This window comes from Pantherophis guttatus, chromosome 4, assembly GCF_059756535.1.
Source record: "Pantherophis guttatus breed Tessera chromosome 4, ASM5975653v1, whole genome shotgun sequence".
In the NCBI taxonomy this organism is placed as follows: domain Eukaryota; kingdom Metazoa; phylum Chordata; class Lepidosauria; order Squamata; family Colubridae; genus Pantherophis; species Pantherophis guttatus.
The window spans coordinates 146,256,365-146,279,176 of NC_142066.1; the positions used below are offsets into that span (position 1 = coordinate 146,256,365).

The window sequence follows — 22,812 nt, forward strand, 5'->3', positions numbered from 1 at the left end:
GCAATTAGTAATTAAAAATAATACTCTTGAAACCTTGAAGCTGTGCTTGTTTTGATTGGTATCTCTAAGCAAGCCACCTGTGCAGAATTTTGATTCCTCTGATTAATTTGCATTATTTCTACATCAACATTCAAACCTAAAGACAGAAAGAAAAACAGAAATGTTGTTTTACCCCCAAAGAGAAAAATCAAGGAGGATGAAAATATTGGGCCATTTTTGCCATTTTCCTTGTGACAAATAACATTTTTTTTCCTTTTATATCAAGGATGGGAGAAAAAGGAAGGGGGATAGATACTCACTTAAAGAAAAAATATTCTACATTTAATAATGCTCTGCTTTATCTTTTGAAATGACCATATCAAAAGTTTGCAGTGCCTTGTTTTTGTAGAGGCTGATTTAGGTTCTCGGGACTGCAAATGTCCACAGACATTGGCCAAATGGTTGCATAGCAGCTCTTGGCCTAATTTTATAACCATCTTGAAGCTATTAAATCTTTGGCAAGAGAGCCTGGTGCTTCCTCCTGGCAGCATGCTTGGTTGGATAAAAAGAGCGAAAATGAACCAGCACTACCTCCTGTTTTCCAAACATAGATCTAGCACAGTTTCAACAGAGTGCTAAACTTTTGTATATAAGGAGCCTGTCCCAGATCTTGCAAGTTGAAAAGTGCTATCTAGTATTATATAGACAATTGCATCTGTAGAAGCCAGTTGACATCTTCTGCCTGTAAATGATCATGCAGGACATTGTTCAACAATCAGAAGTAATGAAGCAGGCCTATATTAGTCTAAGGTTAGCTGTTATATTGGCTAATAGAAGCTGGACAGATCCTAGTCTCTGTTCACATCAATTACATTCTTCACCAAGAGCTCTAGATCATGTCCACCACAAAACTTCAATTGGGAAAACAGCAAGAACGCTACTTAAAAAGTGAAGCAGCTAAAAGTTTTTTAAGTTGTCTCAGTTGTTGCCTGGGGAGGATACAGAGCCAACATCAAAAACTATAGCATAACTAGAAAAAGTACATTAGCTCTATCACTCAGAACCTGAGTGTGTTCATGCTGCAGAGTATGAGACAGGTAAAATTCAAATCATCAGCCTTGTACAATAAGGTTCTTTTCATGAGCTATCCTGATTTTTAAAAAATCCAGGCTTTTTAACAAAAAAAACCAAACCTTGTTTTAATATATCACAATTGTATGGATTGCTGTCTCACAGATGAAAGCTGCATAGTTATGCATATTTTTGAAGTAATGTTTGGCTATACAGAACTAGCATTTCAGTGGATTTGTGCTCCATGATTATTTGCTGGCGTTATGAGAGAGAGCTAGTGGTTGTGAGCAAGCTTTATCCTCAATGTATGACAATTGAAGTGATAATATTCTGATAATTATATTTCAGCAGAATTGGTTTCCTCTGTAATATAATCTATATCCGTGTATTTTATTTTCTGCATTGAAATACATCTTTCAGGGAAGGGAGTCCATAGATTGCGCCAGATATTCAAAGAGGTCCAGGGCAGACAAAAAGATTAAAAAGCTCTGAATTGAAAGTTGACTCCTGGATCCTGAAAAAAATTACAACTAGGACTCTAGCTGTTCTGGAATCAAATTGCATCAAGAATATCCTAGAATTTTAGCCGGAATTAATAGGAGGCAGTTGTAGCTTGACTAATCTATGATAATTCACCATAGCCAACTCGCTACAGGATTCTGCTAATGCAGAATTAGCTCCTTTTATTAAGTATTTCAAAATAGGAATAATTTCCTTTGATACAAGAGATAAAATAATTTTGACAAAAATGTGATCAACAAAAATAAAAGGAATTAATTGAATCCAACAGCGAGTTGTCCCGTGGCAATTTGGCTGTGGCAAACTGGCCACGGCAATTTGGCCATGGTGACTATGGAGATTCTCAGTCATCCAAGTCAACCATCCAGGTCATGGTTGTCCCAAAGGTGCTCAGAGCAGAAGACGCTTCTTGGATGAGAAGTAAAACGTCTTCAAAGAAAAACCAGAAAGTCCAGTTGAAAAAGCACCTTTTGGGTTGGCCATGGTGAGTTGTCCAATTTGAGCTTGATCATTCTTTGGCTTTCTGAACTGACTTCCTCTAAGCCATAATTCTCATGAGCCCCGTGTGCTTTACTTAATAAACAACATGGGCATTTGCAGTAAACAAGTCAAAAAATACATCTGAAATCAGGATCCTCCATGTGAAGAGACGGTAAAGAAAAAGTCAAGATGGCAGTCACAGTTGCAGGATTGAAATCCTACTCTGATCTGAAACAATCTCCAACAGGTTCCTTGCCACAACTTTCCTGATCCAATCTCACCAGATATCTTGAACTAATGCATGAATTGTTTATTAAGATATTCCAGAACATATTCTTTAATCTTTACAGTATTACAGGATGATTTGGATGATTTGCTGCAGCAGAATCATCACTCCACTGCCTTTTATTCTGTATTGCAGTAATATAACTCTGAAGAATCTCAAAATAAGCTTTTAAAAATAACTTGAAACTTATGTATTAAAATGTGGTCTCCCCCAATGAATCAACCAAAGAATGCACTGAAATCTTCTTATAGCATATTTTATTGCTATTTGAACTTGCTGTGGTCATGACGCATCCTTCCAATTCTTTATAAATTGTGGTGATAAACTCAGAGGCCAGTATATAAGGGGTAAAATGAAAGATAGCTTCTCCCCCTCCTCACCCCCTTGACAGAGGGGGGGAAAAGGCAAGATGCAGTGAAGTGAGAAAGAGAAAATGAACTTCTGAGTCAGCCACATGTGAATTTCAGACAGGTTTTTACTCATATGATTCTGTTTAATCACCATTCATTTCCAGCATTTTTTTTTAACCAGGAAGTTTTTTAATTTTCCTTTTACTAAAAATGCATTGTCTGTCATGATAAAAAAAAAAAAAGGCTGACTCGTTGCAGATTATTACAGAAATAATTGAACTGACTGTGTACTGCATTTTTTCTCTATACATTTAAAGTATTTCGCTGATATTAGTAATTTGGCACTTTTTCTTTGTCTCTTCCTCTTTCTCTGAAACTCCAAGCAGTGATTTACACATTGAAGGTCTAGTCAGGCACACACCATAAACTTATACCAAATGATTTTTAAATTGGTCCTCTCTAATGCTTAGGTCAGACTAACACCTGGTTTCGGATGAAGTCATATCTTTGGCTGCCTTTTCTCTGCTTCTCCCTCCTTTTTTTCTTCCTCTCCCCACCACCCACCATTAGTGAAGATAATTAAGAGGGATAATAAATCACGAAAAAATCACAAAGATTTAGGATCTATTGAGGTCCAAATCAATCTCACCATTTTTTTGCAGAAACAAGCATGGGGAGATGAGAACTTCTGACTAGGCAGCAATGATAAAGCTCCAGACATCTCTGAAAAATATCTTTTGGAACAAACTCCCTCAAAATAATTATTCCAAAAGAAATGGAGCTCCCATTAAGTGCAAATGGTCTATTGGTCAGAATTGGGTTATTTAGCACATGTTTTTGGTGCATGTCTGCAGTTCTGCTGAGTTATTTACTCCTATCCAAACCAGCTTTGTATTGGTTCGACTGCTGCAGAATCTCAATAATTTGAACTGCCTTGAATTATGGAGGAAAGGGGACAGGTAGTGAAATCCACCTATCTCCTCCATTTTTCCCACAATTCTAACCAAATCAGGGTCCCTGTACATTTCTGAATCCAATGTTTCCTATTCCAGTACACAGTATGCATTACACCAGTAGCACACAACTGACAGAACCAAGATCTCTTTCCAGTTTAAGTTGATCCTTTGAGCTAGTACCTTCACTACATAAGATTGTGGTTTTTTTTAAATCTAGGGCTAGCAACCTTCCCAAAGAGCATTCAATCTGGGCTTAAGAAACTGATCTTGTGCTCTTTCAAAGCTGCAAAGGGGCAGATTCCTCCTTGCAGTCCAAGCCAAACTAGCATGGAATTCAGTGCTCCAAGGAAGCCCTGCCTGCAGCAACTTCAAGTGAGAGTATGGCCATGGCCAACCTGCCATGGTCAACTCACCATGGGACAAATCATCATGGCCAACTCGCCATGGGACAAATCACTGCAGGACAAGAGTTACACTAATATCAAAGAAATGGTGGAATAGAATCATTGAAAAAGGGGATGCAAAAGGAAGGACAGAATGAAATGTAAATGACAAAAGTTAAAGTAGTTTTTGTTAAATTATCTTGCGGCGAGTTATCCTGCAGTGATTTGGCAAATAGTCCCACAATAAGTTGGCCATGGTGAGTTGGCTGTGGCAAATTGGCCGTGGCGAGCTGGTTGTGGAGAGTTGACCAATTCCAAGTGGAGAGTAGGAGAAGGATAGAACCCAGATCCTGACTCATCCTCACCAATGACGTGCTACAGGTCATTAGTAGAGCAAGATACCTGCCAGAAAAAGGGAAGAAATATAAAAACTGAAGACAGCTGCCTCTGTGCTGGATGAGTGATGAGATGAAGGTGTCTTCATAAAGATAAGCCCTCTTTAAAAATTAGGGAGGGGTCTTTGTGCTGCAACTAGGTGGACTTGAGGATGACCTCCTAGTCATTACATGCAGAGCATGTAAGTTCTACATGTTATATATCTGTACGTTTTCAGGCAAGAGTGTACATTTACCCAATCATTTTTCAGCTTCAAAAGTTCTGAAAATCAAAAACTTTGCTTAAGATTCCGTATCTCCAGTTCAAGCATTGTTTCTTATCAGTGTTGGGATTCAAGTAATTTAACAACCAGTTCTCTGCCCTAATGATTTCTTCCAATAACCAGTTTGCCAAACGGCTCAGAAAGTTAACAACCGGTTTTCCTGAAGTGGTGCGAACTGGCTGAATCCCACCACTGCTTCTTACCTGTAAGTAATGCTTAAGACTTGTGTATCAAGATCCCAAGTCAGAAGCCTTTCAAATGCAGCCAAGTTTTCCCAGCTGCAAAAACAATTGTAATTCCCAAGGGCTCTCATCTCTAATATTTGTATGAAATGATGTCGAAGGGCTTGGCAGCAGGGCTGGATGCTAAAGTTGCATCTATAAACTCCCAAAATGAAATAACCTTTTTTAACATTTTAATTAAAAAATGATGGACTTTGCAAGATTATGACATCCCACAATATTTTTTGCTTTCTCTTAAGAGATTTCCCCATTTTTGTATGAGATAGTGAAATTTTGAGATAAGATTATGCAAAGATGTTAATAATATCTTTTAGGCTTTCCGTATTTGTTTTAATTCTTTGTTTGTTATGGTGGTGCTGAGAATCAGATTTCTTGATTGCACCTGAAAAAGTGCCATCTTTCATCTTAAACAGGAGCCGCAGGACAGGTTTAGAGCCGAAAAAATATTGGATTCTTTTCAACCACATAGCTTTTTATGAAAGTGAATGAATATGAAGTATGAAAATGGACGATTCAGATATTTCTGAATAGGCCTAAAATAGGAGTAAATTCGAAAAATGTCTGACAAAAGTATGTCTGAATCAAGTTTGCATTTGGCAATTATGATTGTCAATGTACCTCTAGTCGGGCTTTGATTCTTGGCAGCTAACATTTACTTAGTATAATCAAAGTCATGTAAATTACAGTATGTGCAATTGGTTCCAGAATTGCTGGTATTTTCAGACAGTGTCTTTTTTTTCTGCACGCTCACTTCTGCCCTTTCTACAATTTCTGCTCTTCAAGCTTTGAAATACAGAATTGAAGGCTGGGTCCAGGTAACAATCTGAGATCTGAAATTTGAAAAGTAGTTCAGTGTGATAAAGAGGAAAATAGCTTGAAGGCCTATATTCTGGGTGTGTGTTGATAAGGACAAAACAAACAGAAAATTAAGCAAGCTATTGAAACATCTGATCATTTTCCAGCTCAGTCAGTTCAGATTTTCACAACTCAGGTATGTGCGGGAAGGTAATGTGGAAGACCTGTAGAGACCTTTTGTATTACCTACAGAGGTCCCAAGCAAAAGATGTCTTGCCTTGTCTCAAAATAATTTTTACAACAGTGTAAACTTGACAGTGATGAACTTGCTTGAGACCAAGGAAGGTAAAGGGTGATCTTATACTTCCAGGTATAAAACTAATGCTAGCCCTAATTTTTCTAAACCTGGAAATATATGATCTCTATTTTCCTGAACATAACTCCCAGACAGGAATATTTGGGCTTCCAGTCATAAGAATTCAAAAAAGACAACTACACAATACAAAGAATTAAGAGATCAGGATAGAACAAGTTGATCACCATCTATGGCTTTCTTGGCAGATGGAGATCCACTACTCAAGCTCATGGCATTATTTTGCTGGGAATTGAAGATATTTTTATGGGTTCTTCCAATTAAAAGGTCTTTCCCCAATTCCCTTAGGGCTTAAGGCACAGGGATTTTTATTAGACTGCGACCATCATCTAAAATGTTCTTCTATAAAACACAAATAACGGTATGCTACCTTGTATTAAAAGTATGAATAATATAACAGACTACAATGATGCATTTTGTATGTAAAAATTGATTTGTGCTTAGTAATTAAATTGCAAATAGCATTTGCTAATCCTTAACTACAGAAGAAGTTGATGACCAGATCTGAGCTGACAGAGAAGTTAACAGAACTGAATTGACTTGACTGTTCCACATGAATTTGTTCTTAATAATCCCAGGTTACTAAAGCAATTTATTTTTTCCCATTACCTTTTTTTTTCTCTTGTAAATCGTTCATTGGCATCATTCAGAGTCAATCAATTACTTCAATTCTTGCTGCCATGTCCTTAAAAATACACTATAACAAAGCCAAAAGTTGGATAGAAGAAAGGGGGGAGGGATAGAAGAAAGACAGCAATATAGCCGAGGGATAAATTCAATAACAACCACTTTTTTGCTCAATGCTTTGACAAAATTCATGATTTTCCAACCCTTTGGGGGGGTTTTGTTTCTTTTTTTTTAATGACACAACTTCATGAATCCAGTTTAATGCAGTGGGAATTTCTTCCATGAAAATGTATTCAGGATTGCATCCTTAGAATACCATTCTATGAGTTTAGGATAGCTTTTGAAGATGTTCTATAAATTAAGCTGGTGCAGATGAATTTTATCTGATGCAGATAAAAGGTTAATACAGTTATATTTCTCCTCATTTGAATATGCTAATGCTTTCGTAAGAAAGTCCTATTGCTGGTGTCCCAGAAAGATGGATTGTCAAGGAATGGCACTTCTCATAATAGTCTGCTGGATACTGTGGTTATCTGACATTATCTTCCTGTGAGCATCGCAGAGATTTGAAATAAAAGTGGGAGGTGAAGAGAGATTTTGGCTTTATCAACACAACACTTATTCAGAAACCAGTCTTCTATCTTTAGTTGGATTTACTATCAGGCAGATGTTCAAAGAATGAGAGCTTCAGTACACAAGTTGAAACACCGTGTATGGTGGTTAAGGGACACAATTGTCTTTTGTACCTGCTTACATTTGGAGATTTTAGGAAATAAAATGCAAATGAGAATTCTGTTGTTACTTTCTCACTGCACTGTTTTCTTTTTTTTCTTTTTAACCTAGTGAATAGCGTTAAGCACATAGTAAGAAAGTATCGTGGGCATCTTCGAACGAAGATTGAATCTGGAGAAGGAACCATTCCAGCTCGATGTACCAATGGAATTCAGACATGGGATGGCGTGTTACTGGGGGAACAGCTAATCACAATGTCTTGCACAGACAAAATTGCCAGGTAATATTTTAATGAAACTGAACAGCAGGAAGCAATGAGCGTGGAAATGATATTAATTTAATAAATCCTAAGGAACTTCTTTAGTGTTCACCCGCACACACATATATAGTGTTATTATAGCAATTGCATCAGGACTAACATGCTTTTCATAGGTTTACATGTCAATAATGTATGCTTTCTTTAGATGATAGATCACCTGTGATTAGGTGACTTTTCAGACTCATCTTAATTTTTTATATTCTGAATTACCAACCAAGGAATCAGTGACACTAGTTGTGTAGTCCTTTTGCACTGTAGACATTTCTGATGTGTGTTATAGAATGCACCCAACAGTATGTGCCTGCGACGGAGCCAGTACAGAAATATTGAACACTTGCCATCAACTCCCCCAAAGAAGTTTCTCAGAATTAGATGACCTTATAGCTGTAACTGAGAAACTGTGTTAAACTACAATAAATCTATACTGAAACAGAGGAAGATCATCTATCCAGGCCAAGAGGTAGGAGGTAAACTCACCCCTCCCCTAACTGTCTGTTTGGATCCTGATGAGAAAAAAACAACAACAAAAAGTTTTAATGAAACAAAACATTCTACCCATGAGCCATGGTGGCGCAGTGGTTAGAATGCAGTACTGCAGGCTACTTCTGCTGACTGGCAGCTACCTGCCATTTTGCAGATTGATTCTCACCAGGCTCAAGGTTGACTCAGCCTTCCATCCTTCCGAGGTGAATATAATGAGGACCCAAATTGTTAGGGGCAATATGCTGACTCTGTGAACTGCTTAGAGAGGGCTGTAAAGCACTGTAAAGCGGCATATAAGTCTAAGTGCTATTGCTATTACTATTATAAATCACAGCTATATAAAAGAGCTGTTGTCTACCTAAATATTTGTTTGTTATAAACATTTCTTGCTTATCTAAGTAATGCGTTTCTTATGCTGAGCAATACAACCAGTATTAGTCCAAAGAAAAAGTCCGAAGAAAAAAATTAAATTTGAATTTTGCAAAATTATGTTTCAGCTACTCTAAACGCTCCTTCTGGTTTCAGCACAATATCGGATACTTACATGTTTCTTCAGATGACATTAATTCTAAAATAACAGGCCACAAAAATAGCACCCAACTAACAAATGACATCTTGGAATATATGGTTCTTTGACAATAATGTAAAGACATGAATGCTGGCTGGGTGACTTTGGGCCAATCACTAGGCAATTGTGAGTTCTAGTCCTGCTTAGGCATGAAAGCCAACTGGATAACTATGGGCCAGACTCTGTCTTTTGGCCCAATTCACCTCACAGAGTTGTGGAGAAAATTGAAATTAGGTAAACTGGTTTTTTCCCCCTTCAGTCTATCAGGGGAACCTGGTTTAACAAATTATGGGACAGAGCATACTGCTTCCGTTTTTGCCTTTCAGCCCCAATCCAGGGGCCTTCGCAGGCAGTTGCTTTCGCAACAAATTATTTTTGTGTTAAATTTATGTTTTACTGACTAGGGTATGGTTAGCTGATGAGAGCTAAATAGCTTAAAATAAATCTATACTAGTCTCCCTTTATTTCTTTGCCGGTAAAACATAAATTTAACACTAGAAATTAGGTATGCTTGCTGCCTTGAATTATTTATAAAAATAATAAGGGCAAGATAAAAAGTCTAAAAATATATAAATAAATAATCAATCACACACATGTATATGTTACTAATTTTTATTTATACATTTTCTACAATTATACAATTTACAATAAGGTGATGAGAGCCAATGAATGGTACTCCACTACTTCAGTGGAGGAAAGTTTCCTTTTTTATTTCCTATATTAGGTTTCATCTAGATAGGGCTAAATTAACAATTTGGGTGTACATTAACTTATGTACATGCTGTCTGGGTTCCAAGTAACACCCCCAACTAAAGACACATGCATTAAGTTCTGTGCAGAAGAGAGCAGTGACGCATTACCGAAAAAAAATGAATGTTATTTTGCGGTAAGCAGCACAAAAATGTTTACTTTAAAAGTTTGCAAAAGTTTACAAAATAATAATCTGTTTAAAATCAGTGGTATTGCCCAATCAGGATGTGTCTTCATCTAATTGATCCAACTCTAACAATTATGCAGGATTCTAATGACACTACATCAAAATAATGGACTACATGGGTAATGAAACAATCTCAAAATAATGGCATTAGATCAACATTTTCTCTAACATTTAATCAGAGAGGTAAGGGAGAAGCTTCTTGTGCTATTCCCTCACTGCTTCTGAACACAACCCAACTTCTAATATGAGATTTCAGGATGAAGAGGACAACTAAATCAATTATGGCTTCCCTGACGAAATGTTGCTGTCTCTGTTTTTCTCTGTGTCAATACATAATAAATTAAATATCAACTCAAGAATCAGATTATATTTTAATATTGATGAAAAAGTCAATTTCAGTACTGACTATATAAAGCTGCATTTTCTTCAACTAATGAAAATCAGATGAGAACTTGAACTTCTTCTACAGACTGCTGCAAAATACTGTGATATATTATCATGCTTGATTCCAGGATCAAAAGACAACCCGGCAGCTTCTAATGGTTTATATATTTATTAATTAATTACATATTAATATAATCGTACCATGGGATTTTTTAGTCAGTTCTACAGCTGTTAAAATCAGAGAAGAAATGACATACAGCTGAAGTTGCTCTCATATTGTGGTTTCTCTTCAGTTTGTATAAATCACAACATTTTTTTCAGGATTCTGTCCATCAGCCCTATTGACTGGAAATTATTAAATTTAACACCATCTAAAGAACTGACCATGAAATGCAAGACTACCATCTTCTGAGTTTTATTAGAACAGCCAAAGTTAGCTAAAGTGTTAGTGTAATATTAAACGAAGAACTAACAAATATGTCCCCCATCAGTATGCAGCCAAAATAATGTCTACATTTAGAAACTGTCAGAGGTGAAATGTGAAGAAATGTATGTGCACAGGGGAACAAATACACTAACCATATATGAATGTTGGTTATGGATGCATACTCAGCTGAAAAACTTCAAAAATATTAAGAATGTATTTTAATGACAGCTCACTGTAAAATCAGTAGAGAACATGAAGGGATGGTTACCCAAAATATGTCTTTGTTATATTGCTTCCTGCTGTTTTTAATGTTGTGCATTGGCCAGAATCTTTGTAGACTTGAGCAGCCTTCTAAATTTGATAAATAAATGTCTCTGGCATCATTGTACTTTCCAAGCTTGCTAGCTTTTTTTTGGAGATGTTTCATACCCAACTAAGTGACATCATCAATGCTAGAATGAAATACAGTATGTTCTTTGTTTATATACAAGTGGCTTGCCCTGTCAGTGTTGGTGGGAGGGATCATACTAGTTCCTTAATTAGACTGTTGTTTACTGTTTGATTGTTTGTCTGAGTTGGTAGTTGCTTGATTGGATATTATTTACTGCTTGATTGTTTGTCTGGTATTAATCTGCTGGCATCTGTTTAGATAGGTGTTGATTGCTGGCAAGGAGGTATTTCAGTTTCTTTTTGTGTGAATATATACTAGTTGTTTCTTTATAGGCTGTAACAATCTAAATATTCCCATTTGCCTAAATAAATTTATTGACAATTGAATCTTTCATTCTATTTACTTTTTAGAGATATGAAGAATATTCCCCATTGAGATCATCAATCATACTTGCTTTAAAGCAACCTATTTGCCTGACGTACACCGAGAATCAAAATAGTATTTTTCTAATAGATTAGAAAGAATTACTGAAGCCTGGTGAATAATGCACAGTTAATAATTTATCTAACAGCTGTTATCATTTTTCTGTACTTACAAGATATGGAAGCAAGAAAGCAGTTTCATCAATCTGATTATCATTCAAAGAACTAGGCAGCATTATAGGATTTTGAAGATCTGTAAATGTGTTATCTTGTGATAGCATTCTAGATTTTAAAATACAGCCCGGCCTCTGGAATCTGAGATGGCTACTCTGTCATGGCAAGGGAGTTCTTGGCCATCTTCAATCTCATATTCAAGAGCCTATAGTTTATCTAGGAGTATTAGTCTTTTAAATTGCCAAGAGTTTCTTGCTCTAGATCCGTGATGGCGAACCTATGACACGTGTGCCATAGGTGGCACATGGAGTCATATCTGTGGGCACGCAAGCATTGCCTTACGTCAGCTCTGCCAGCTGATTTTTGGGCCTTCTATGCCCACTGGAAATTGGGAAACGGGCTGTTTCCGGCCTCCGGGTGGTGGGGGAAGGCCGTTTTTGCCTTCCGCAGGCTCCTAGAAAGGCTCTGAAGCCTGGGGAGGGCAAAAAAACCGGCCTTCCAGTCCCACTGGAAGTTGGGGAGCAGGCAATTTCCGGTCTCCAGAGGCCCTCCGGGGGCTGGGGAAGGCCGTTTTCGCCCTCCCCAGGCTCCAAGAAAGCCTCTGGAGTATGGGGAGGGTGAAAAATGGGCGTACCGAGCCTATTGTGCCATCACATGCCAAAAGCGGGAGAGTGCGGGGGGGTTGCACACACATGCGCGGGGGTGGATGGGGTGCATTGAATTATGGGTGTGGGCATACACACATGTGACCCCCCCCAATGCTTCCCCCACTTTTGGCACGCGACAGCAAGAAGGTTAGCCATCACTGCTCTAGATCATAGTAAGACTGCATGTAACTCATAACACAGGTAAAATAAAGGTAAACATTTCCCTGTCCAGTTGTATCCAACTTTAGGGGCAATGGTAGGCATCATAACAGCCAGCAGTTACTTTGGCTTTTATATTTCTCCAAAGGCAGTATGATTTGACCTACAGGAGCTGCCTGGAAGTGAAAATGGAATTGTAATTCCTATTGTATATTGAACAAATTCAAATGGCTAGCCACAGTAACATCTTAAACAGCTACCTGACCTCAACTTTATTTTTATTTCCTTGAAAACAAAATATATTTGGCACTTGATATCTTAAAATACCTTAGCAAAATAATTTATGGATGTAATAGATTTCAGGATACCCAAGTATTTCCTTCATTTTTTTTTTTCTGGGACACTCCCAATCTTAATTATTTTTTATTTGATTTATTGATTTGATTTGATTTGTATACTGCCCTTCTGCAGCAGGACTCAGGGCGGTGAACAGCCGAGATAAAACAGAGCATACAAAATTTTAAAAACAATTTAAAAGATAATTAAATAATTTCGGCCCACAATTTAAAACAACCCAATTAAAACCAATTTCAAATTAAAACCGAAACGGATGGGATCAAGCCAGCCCGGCTAGGTGAAATAAATGAGTTTTCAGGGCCCGACAAAAAGTCCAGAGGTCTGGTATCATGCGTATCTCTAGGGGAAGGTCATTTAAGAGGGTGGGTGCCACCACAGAGAAGGCTCTCCCCGTGGGGGTCACCAGCCGACATTGTCTGGTGGACAGCACCCTGAGGAGGCCTTCTCTGTGTGAGTGTACTGGCCGGTGGGAGGCTATTTGCGGCAGAAGGCGGTCTCGTAGATACCCCGGCCCTAAGCCATGGAGCGCTTTAAAGGTGGTCACCAACACCTTGAAGCGCATCCGGAAGACCACCGGGAGCCAGTGCATCTCGCGCAGGAGAGGTATCACATGGGAGCACCCCATCGCTCCCATAATCCCCCACGTGGCTGCATTCTGGACCAGCTAGAGCCTCCGGGTGCACACCAAGGGGAGCCCCATGTAGAGAGCATTGCAATAGTCCAGGTGGGAAGTGACGAATGCCTGAGTGACCGTGCATAGGGAGTCCAGATCCAGAAAGTCAGAGGCCGGACCTTCCCGAATCAGAGCGATTTTATCATACAGATACTGCACAAAATCCTCAGCTCGACCCTACAAGGGGTCATCCCATGCTTCCAGATGGAGGAGGGAGCAGGTCACCCTAAACAGGGCGGCTGGGCGATTATCTGATGATGCAATAAGAGCGGAAAAATAGCTAGATTTTGCTGCTTTTATCGCCACTAGGTAGGTCTTAATGTGAGACCTCACCAGTGTTCAGTCGGATTCAGAACGGCTGGTCCTCCAACCGCTCTCCAGGCATCAGAGAACCAAGGAGCTAGGTGAGTTCAGTGCTGGGTCAGAGGCCACAAAGGCACGACACGGTCCAAGGCCCCAGCAGCCGCACTGTCCCAGGTAGCCACCAAGTCCTCAGCCGAGTCATGAGCCAGAGTCTCAGGAATTGGCCCAAGCTCCATCTGGAACCTATCAGGATCCATCAGGTGCCTGGGGCAGAACCACCTAGTCAGTTCCGCCTCCCTGTGGCGGGGTGTAGCGGTTAGAAAGTCTAGTCAAAGGAGTGAGTGGTCAGACCATGACAAGGGTTCGATGACTATATCCCCTATATCAAGGCCACTCGACCACTGACCAGAGATGAAAACTAAGTCCAGAGTGTGTCCACCCGTGTGAGTGGGGCCATGAATTAACTGAGTCAGGTCCATGGCCGTCATGGAAGCCATGAACTCCCGGGCCACCTCAGACGTTTCACCGATGGATGGCAGGTTAAAATCCCCCATGACCAAAAGCCTGGGGGTATCAACCGCCACCCCGGCTATGATGTTGAGCAGCTCGGGCAGGGCCATTGCCACATGGCAGGGAGCCAGGTACGTGATCGTCAGGCCCATCTGCACCCCATGACCCCACTTCACAAAAAGGGACTCACATCCGGCTATCTATTAATGCCACCTCTATAGAAACATTAGTGTTAAAAAGGAAATGCTCTTATATACACAGCAATTAAAGCAAAACAAGCTGTTAACAAGGTGGGGGGAAATTGCATTAAAAAACCAGTTGAAGCTTTAACAAGTCTTTTCAGTGATAGACTGTTGGGATTTTCATCTGTTAGCAGTGGAAGGTTTAATTCTAGAATCTGGCACTTTGAAAATGAGCTACAAACTAATGGGAGCAGAAATCAATTAACAAGGCCAGCTCCCCAACCAAAGACAACGTGTACAATCTTATTTGACTAGAGATTGATAGTGTCTTTCACTATCAGATACAAAAAGTCGAGTTACCCCCACTGCTAAAATACTGATCAAACACCATTGCAGTAGCTCTTGTTTCCAAAGCATAATAGCCAAGGCATGATATAATGAGAAAAGCACCAGGTGTCCTGGAAAGTTCAAGACTACCATGAAGAGCTATCCTTATTGTGTGAAATATAAGAGGAAGCTTTGATAATTGACTCTCCGGGACCGTAAATTACAGAGCTTTACCACCATGCTCATTAGATTTGCTGCGGATGGCCACAGCCAGTCCATCTTTCCTCCTGCGTAACAGATTTCTTTGTAGGCTCATAGAATTGGAAGTGGCTCACAGGTCACCTACTCTAAACCTTTGCTCAGTGCAGGATCTACTAGAACATCTAGCTTCTGTTTGAAGACCACAGTAAAGGAGAACTCACCACTTAATGTGGCAAAGTAGTCCAGTGGTGTCCATTGGGAAGGAAAAGTGAGTCAAATGACAAAAGCTGTTTCAACCTTTTTGTATGCATGTGTGTAATGTTTGACATTTTGGCAAAAGTGATAGATCTTAGAACCACATCTGATTCACACAGTCAGGAAGTTCCTCAACTCTGAACTTATAGTATTCTGCCCCAGCTACAGACCCCAAAGAACGCAGCACACACAAAGTCTGTACAAACCTTAGTTTACTAAATTAAATCAGTCTTTTTCAAATAAAGGCTGTTAATTAACTTTCTTAACAGCCTACAAGAATCCAAATAATCGTAATCTTATTATCTTTCTGGTTGGCAGAAAGCCCAGAAGCAATTTGCAGGAAACTGCTAAGAGAACTAAGATCAGGACGCAAAGGAGAGTGAACAAAGTTGTTCCTTGCAAATTGCCTCAGTCGTCATCCTTCCTTAAATAGGCTAAGGGAGTGGGGCCAATTAGCCCCAAGCCTTACTTTCAAGGAGACTTCCTCCTGAGGAGCCACTCCTGCCTTTTGGCAGCTCTGTGCGCCCGTGCATCGAGAAGAGGCTCCTCCTCTTCTTCCTCTTCACTTATGGGAGCTTCTGGAGGTTCTGAAAGCCCTGACTGAATCTCCGCCTCTGGAACCACATCTTCTCCAGCCTCCTCATTGTCTGACTCAAGTGCCAGCTGCACAGGCTGCTGGTGCAGCACCACACCAGCCTCCTTGCTGTCAGAATCAGCTACTAGCTGCACAGGCCGCTGACGGGCCACAACATATAGGTAGTCCTTGACTTACAAGCATTTATTTAGTGAATGTTCAAAGTTACAATGACAAGTGACTTATGATTGTTTTTCATATTTGAAACTGTTTCAGCATTCCCACAATCACAATTTGGATCAGAATTCAGATGCTTGGCATGTATTTATGAGGCACCCCTCATAAAATAAAGTGACCACTTTTTACAACCTTCTGAAGAGCAAAGTCAATGGGGAAAGCCAGATTGACTTAACAAATATTTTACTAATTTAACAACTGCAATGATTCACCTAACAACTGTGACAAGAAAGGTCCCCAAATGGGGCAAAATTCACTTAACAACCATCTCACCTAGCCATAGAAATTTTGGGCTCAAATGTGGTTGTATGTCAACGTCTACCTGCAAGTAACACAAATGGAAAACACACATAAATTACTACTTACTCCTATTTTTCCTCTCTTGTAAATTGGATTGGTCTGAGAAAAAGTGACTGACTCAAATTTTGATGACCATTTCTTTTTTTCAAAGCTCTTTTCCTGGAATGATGTTCCAAACACTATAGCTAAAGTATTTCTAATCCTATTTTTCTAAGCAGAGATATAGATGGGAAAAGAGGGTCTAGGGAAAGCAAACGACTGCCAAATTTGACAGAGCATTCTGATGATACAAGTTCCACCCCTTTTGAACTTGTGGCATTACAAGTATATATGAACAGGACAGGACTTGGGTTGCAATGGCCTGGTGCCTGGTGGCGCAGCAGACTAATAGCCTGTTATTAACATTCAGATGCCTGCAATTACTGCAAGTTCGAATCTCCCCAGGCTCAAGGTTGACTCAGCCTTCCATCCTTTCTAAGGTAGGTAAATTGAGGACCCGGTTTGTGGGGGCAATAAGCTGACTTTGTATAAATATACAAAAGTATGAAGGCTATTGCTTAACGCATTGTAAGCCACCCTGAGTCTCCGGAGAAGAGCGGCATATAAATCAAATAAAAATAAAAATAAAATAAAAACTTTGCTCTGAGGGAAGATCTGATCTTGCAAAAATTTTTGTTCCAATATTTCTTTTTAAATTAAGGATGCTAGAGAGTGAATTGGGCCTCCTCCCTTGCACAAGAGGTCCTTTTTTGTTTAAGTATAACTTCTCTGTTTGCACAGCTGACTTTCACTGCTCTAAAATTCAGTAAAAAATGTAATTCAACTTTTGCTGGAAGAGGGAAAAACCAGGTTTGATGATTAGAACCAAGCTGACATGTCACGTTGTAGAAAACAAGCAAACCATGTGGATTAATATCAGTAATATTATACTGAACAGGACAAGAAGATAAAAATTTAAAATTGGAATATTGACAATTCTGTTTAATTTTTTATTCTCCTCCACTTTCTACTATCTGTCAATTAGTTATTTTCAATTCGTGGCTCAGTTATTTGTTTTCAGTGCGCTGATGAGAGCAGAGAGCCCGTTCTCTCAAAGCTATGTTTAATTTTTGTTTACCCTGTATTATGGTAAGGAAATTTTCACATTTACTAAAATTTTGATTTAAAGCTTCAACATGAATCTCTTCAATATAGTCTGAGAAGAATCAGTCATAAGGAATTAAAGCCAGCCTAAGGCTATGGCAGGAAGAAAGAACAAACTGAGAATCATTGCATACTAAGGTTGAGAGGGAAGATTACTAAAAAAAAAAAAAAAGCTAACTCTAGGATACCACTTACTGCTCCTCAAAGCCAGTACTCCAGAACTAGCTCTCAGCAACCAAGATAAATAAATAAGTTCCATTTTTCAAGCATAGTGTTGAATTGAATATTGACTATGTACAATTCTTGCTGCTTCTAAATATATCTTGCAGAGAGACAACGACTGGCTTCCTTTGGATTCCTTCCATTTTGAATCCGGCACTTCAGTTCTTGACAATAGAAAACCATGTATGTTTTAACAGGAATTATTGTGCTTCGAAAAGCAGAAATAGCTGCAATGAAACATGTTTCTTTAGTTCATTGTATTTTCTTATTACAGTGAGAACGGATTGCCAAATTCACACTAAAATTCGGTCCCAAGGACTTGGATTTAAACCCGCCCAGATTCCCTAGTCTCAATGTAATTCAGGATAAATCAGGATAAAATTCAAATTTATTTATTTAAAAGATATGCATGGTGGTTCATCCAGTCACAACTTTGCACTGCTCACAATAGCAATAGAAACAAACCCAATTTAAAAATTTAAAAATACCTGTGGAGATTCTCAGTCATACAAGCCATGGTTGTCCCAAATGTGCTTTTTCAAGAGGCCACTGGACTTCCTTTGTTTTTCCTTGAAGATGTTTTGCTTCTTATCCAAGAATTCTGAAGAAGCTTCTTGGATGAGACGCGAAATACCTTTTTAAAAAATACTTTTTAAAATTACTAATTGAAGAGCCTGCTCCTCTTCAGTGCATGAGTCCATTTTTTCCCTTCATGAAGTTACTTCGGCTGGGGTTGTGTCCTTGAAAGGTGCACTCTCAATGTTCTGCACAATTAAAAGAAAATATCCATCCATCCATCATATGCCTTCTTAGCAAGACAAGTCACATTGATGTATTGAGTGCCTGGAATGCAGTGGGGCTTTCACTTTCTGTAATCAGGTTAATATTTCAAAAATTTTAACTTTGAACATGCTATCCATGGGAAAATCAGTGGAATTGTAACTACAACTTTCTATCTATACAAAACAACAACAACAACAACAACAATATTTTTAATTATGTTAATAAAACTGTTTCTGGGCTTTGGACTGAGGGAGACAGAGAAAATCCTTCTCTATATGGGAAAAAAACTAATTTACCTTTCTACCTGATAAATTACTATTGTATGAATGGTTGTAATTCTTCTTATTGGTTGATAAAGTGATGAACTGAGACAAAAAAAACCGAATTAATTCAGGTAAGGATATGTATCAGTGGTGAAATTCAGCTGGCTCCATCCGGATCATGTGATCCGGAAGTGCTAGCGGCGGGAGGCTCCACCCACTCACCCGGACGTCATCACGTCCCATTTTTGACCCTCTGCATGCACAGAATGTGCATGTGTGGAGGAGGTGCACATGAGCGTGCGCAAGCACATGTTCACATTTGCAAACCGTAGTGAAGGTAAGTGAATAGCACCCCTGATATGTATGGTTGTAAAATCTACATACTTGTCTTTTTTTCAACAATTGTACTAAAAGAGGACAATGAGTTCCCTTCTGTCTTGCAATCATTCAGCAGACCAATTTCAACCTGCATCCTTCAACTGCAGAGGTCTCCTTCGATTTTGCCTTGACTAAATCCTTAATTCATTCGATGTCAGTTGAATTCATTCAATTTAATGTCAGTTGAATGAATATGAAGCAACAGGAAAATTTGCTTCCGGGGGGGAAAAAATAGAATGTTTTGCAGAAAGACATTCTCTACATCTTTTGAAATTTACTGGCCAGGCAACATGAAGTGATTCAGTGGATCTTCAGACATTTTTTTTTTTAATTTGATTTATATGCCGCCCTTCTCCGGAGACTCAGGGGGGCTTACAATGTGCTCAGCAATAGCCTTCATCTTTTTGTATATATATTTATACAAAGTCAGCTTATTGCCCCCACAACTGGGTCCTCAATTTACCTACCTTAGAAAAGATGGAAGGCTGAGTCAACCTTGAGCCTTGGCGAGATTCGAACCTGCAGTAATTGCAGGCAGCTGGTCTTAATAACCAGCTTAATAACAGGGTGCCTTAGACCACTGTACTACCAAGGCTCTTATTTTAGATAGATTTTATCTATCTAAGAGCCATGGTGGCACAGTGGTTAGAATGTAGTACTGCAAGCTACTTCTGCTGACTGCCGGCTGACTGCACTTTGGCAGTTCGAATCCTACTGGCACTTAAGGTTGACTCAGCTTTCCATCCTCCCAAGGTCAGTAAAATGAAGATTGTTGGGGACAATATGCTGACAATGTAAACCACTTAGAGAGGTCTGTAAAGCATTATGAAGCAGTATATAAGTCTAAGTGGCATTGCTATTGCTATATTGCAGTCCACATTTGGGGGCCATTCCTAAAACACAAGAGTACTACTGAATGAGTCTAATGGCCAAGCTTATTTGATATTCTGCACCATGGTCATTTGTATTCCAGAAGGTCATAAACATAGGCCAAGAAACAGTCCTCCTCCATTGTTGCTTCCTAACAGCTGCTATTCAAAATAGTTTGCCTGAGACTCTAGGGAAGCGAAATATCCCCAAAGGCAAGAATCCATTAGTCTGATGCTTCATGAACCTGTCAGATGCCATGCCCTGCAATTTTGAACAGCCAAGCTGTATCACTTAATCAATTAATCAGTGGAACAAGTTGCCTCCAGAAGTTATGGGTGCTCCACAGGGATGGGTTCTAAAAAATTTTACTACCAGTTCTGTGGGCGTGGCTTATTTTGTGGGCATGGCTTGGTGGGGGTAATGTGACTGGGTGGGCATGGCCAACTTTTTTTTTTTTTTTTACTTTTAAAAGCATTTTTTCTACAACCTTAAGAGGTTGCAGAAAAAAATGCTTTCAGAAGCCTCTGACGATCCCAGCTGAGCCACGCAATCATCAGAGGCTTTTATTTTTTACTTTTAAAAGCATTTTTTCAGCCAAAGAGGTTGTAGAAAAAATGCTTTCAGAAGCCTCTGACGATCCCAGCTGAGCCACGCAATCATCAGAGGCTTTTATTTTTTACTTTTAAAAGCATTTTTTCAGCCAAAGAGGTTGTAGAAAAAATGCTTTTAAAAGTTAAAAAAAAAAAGCCTCTGATGAGGTGGGCGGGGTAAGCAAACGGCGACCGGACCGGGAACCGGTTCGGGGGCGTAGCCAGCCAATGTTATTACTGGTTCTCTGAACTACTACAAACTTTTATTACCAGTTCTTGCAAACCGGTGCAAACCGGGAGAAACCCACCACTGGTGCTCCAACACTGGAAGTTTTTAAGAAGAGATTGGATGACCATTTGTCTGAAATGGTATAGAGTTTCCTGCTTCAGCAGGGGTTGGAATAGAAGACCTCCAAGGTCCTCTTTATTATTTTACAGCAGAGATCCTAAACTACTATATTGAACTTCCATGTTTAGTGAGACTATATAAGTCTGAATACAGTAGAATGATTAATGGAAAGGATCATAATCACAGGATGGCCATTGTAAGATTAGACAGGGCACATCTTATTAATAAGAAGAAAATATTGATGGCATTAAGGTTCTGTCTTAGATGTTACGTTCTGTCTTAGATGTTTTGCAGAAACAATTTTGAGATAATCTATCTTTTTCTACCAAAACAGAATCTCTGATCTCTTGTTATTAAATAAATCTAAAATTGTTTAACATTTGCAAAGCTTGCCAGTTTCCTTTGATTTCATTCCTGATTTGTTTTAGTACAGAGTAGCCTTTAAACATAATAAGTTGGTTGGTTGGTAAATAGACAGATAATCTGCAGAAATGATCATATATGCTTGCATTTCCCCTCCCCCCCAAACACACAAACCCAAATGAAAATATGCAAATCTGATAGACTAAAGTAAATGTTTCATAAAACCAATGACTGTTTAAATGGTGGGACTAAATTGTTTGTATATAAATATTACCTTTTATCTTCCATTTGAGTTTTATGTAGGATGAACACATTACTTTAATGACCTGCATTTTAGAGAGAAAGAGAGGGGCAGTCTCACTCAGAAATCCTTAGCAGCCAGATGGCTGCCTTGTCTTCCATGAGATTAAAAGATGTTTCTCATTCGCAGGCCTTGCTTCTAAAGCAAATTAATATAGCCAACTAAATTGCCTGTGGTTTGCTCTTTTGTGTATGTGTGTGTGTGTGTGTGAGAGAGAGAGAGAGAGACCGAGAGAGAGAAAAAGAGACCGAGAGAGAGAGAGGAATAAAATGTAAAAAGAACTTCTGAAAGCAATTTTTGTCACAGGTTCCTTGAGCAGATTGCTCTCCAGGTACAGCATGCTGGTTTTAAACATTCAGTAATTAATGGAAAGTATTTCGTGTTAATTGACTGCTTCAGGAAAGGGAAGTATAATGGCTCCTTATTAATCATGGAAAGAGACGTACGGCACAGAGGCACTGCAATTATAGCACTAACGGTTGAGAAATGTTAATTAATGAAAAGAACAATGATGTAAGAAATTAGCTACATAATGCTTCCTGCTGGTACAGATTTGCACTTTAAATGCTTTTTTTTCCAGCACAGCAACCACTGGATGTTGCCTTAAATAGCAAAATCTCTCTAACCTTTTCTAAAATGTCTCCCATATTTCAGCTCATCATCATTAAACCCACTAAAGACAACGTTTGTGTGGCAGTTTTTCTTATGGCGTGTTCTTCAAGAACAGGATGGAGTGTTAGGAATATGGATAAACTCTCTAGGAGGGAAATTTATATCGATAAACTGTCTACAAGGAGAATTGTTATGTTAATTTTAGGCAATCCCCAAACTCTCTGACCAAATAGAGAAGCCTAGCCTTCATTTCAAAAGGCAGGTAGGTATTAGTGTTCACCCTTCTACAACTTAGAAAAGAAAGTCATTGCACAAGGTAGGTGCCATTATTGAAGAAAAGTCCTTTGCCATTCTGATCTCAATGAAGGAGGGCTTCCAGGATGAACTCCAACACAATAATTTTATAAACAGGAGAGATGAAAAGGATGTTCTCTATGATACCATGAAACTGAGCAGTTTGAGGTTTTGGAGGCCAACTAAATATTAATAGCAGTCCATAGACACAGAGAGACATGTAATAGTATTCTTCACATATCTGACTCTTGCCTATCATGAAGTATCCCCAAAAAGTTTTTTTTAAGCAGGATCATATTTTTCCTAGCATTATAATATTAATTCTAAAACTTATCAGCTCCAGCTCCCGAAACCTGATGTCTT

At 39.0% G+C, this 22,812-nt stretch overlaps 1 protein-coding gene across 4 annotated transcripts in view; it reads left to right on the plus strand.

Moving 5' to 3' along the window:
* Positions 1-22,812, plus strand: part of ADARB2 (adenosine deaminase RNA specific B2 (inactive)) — a 475,071-nt gene that overhangs the window by 436,335 nt on the left and 15,924 nt on the right. For all 4 annotated transcript variants that reach the window (XR_004588522.3, XR_004588523.3, XM_034402119.3 and 1 more), the window contains exon 8: positions 7,563-7,731. Coding sequence is in view for 2 of the 4 variants with exons in the window: in XM_034402119.3 (XP_034258010.1) it covers positions 7,563-7,731 (169 nt within the window). In the remaining 2 variants the exon portion in view is untranslated. The remainder of the gene's footprint in view (positions 1-7,562; positions 7,732-22,812) is intronic.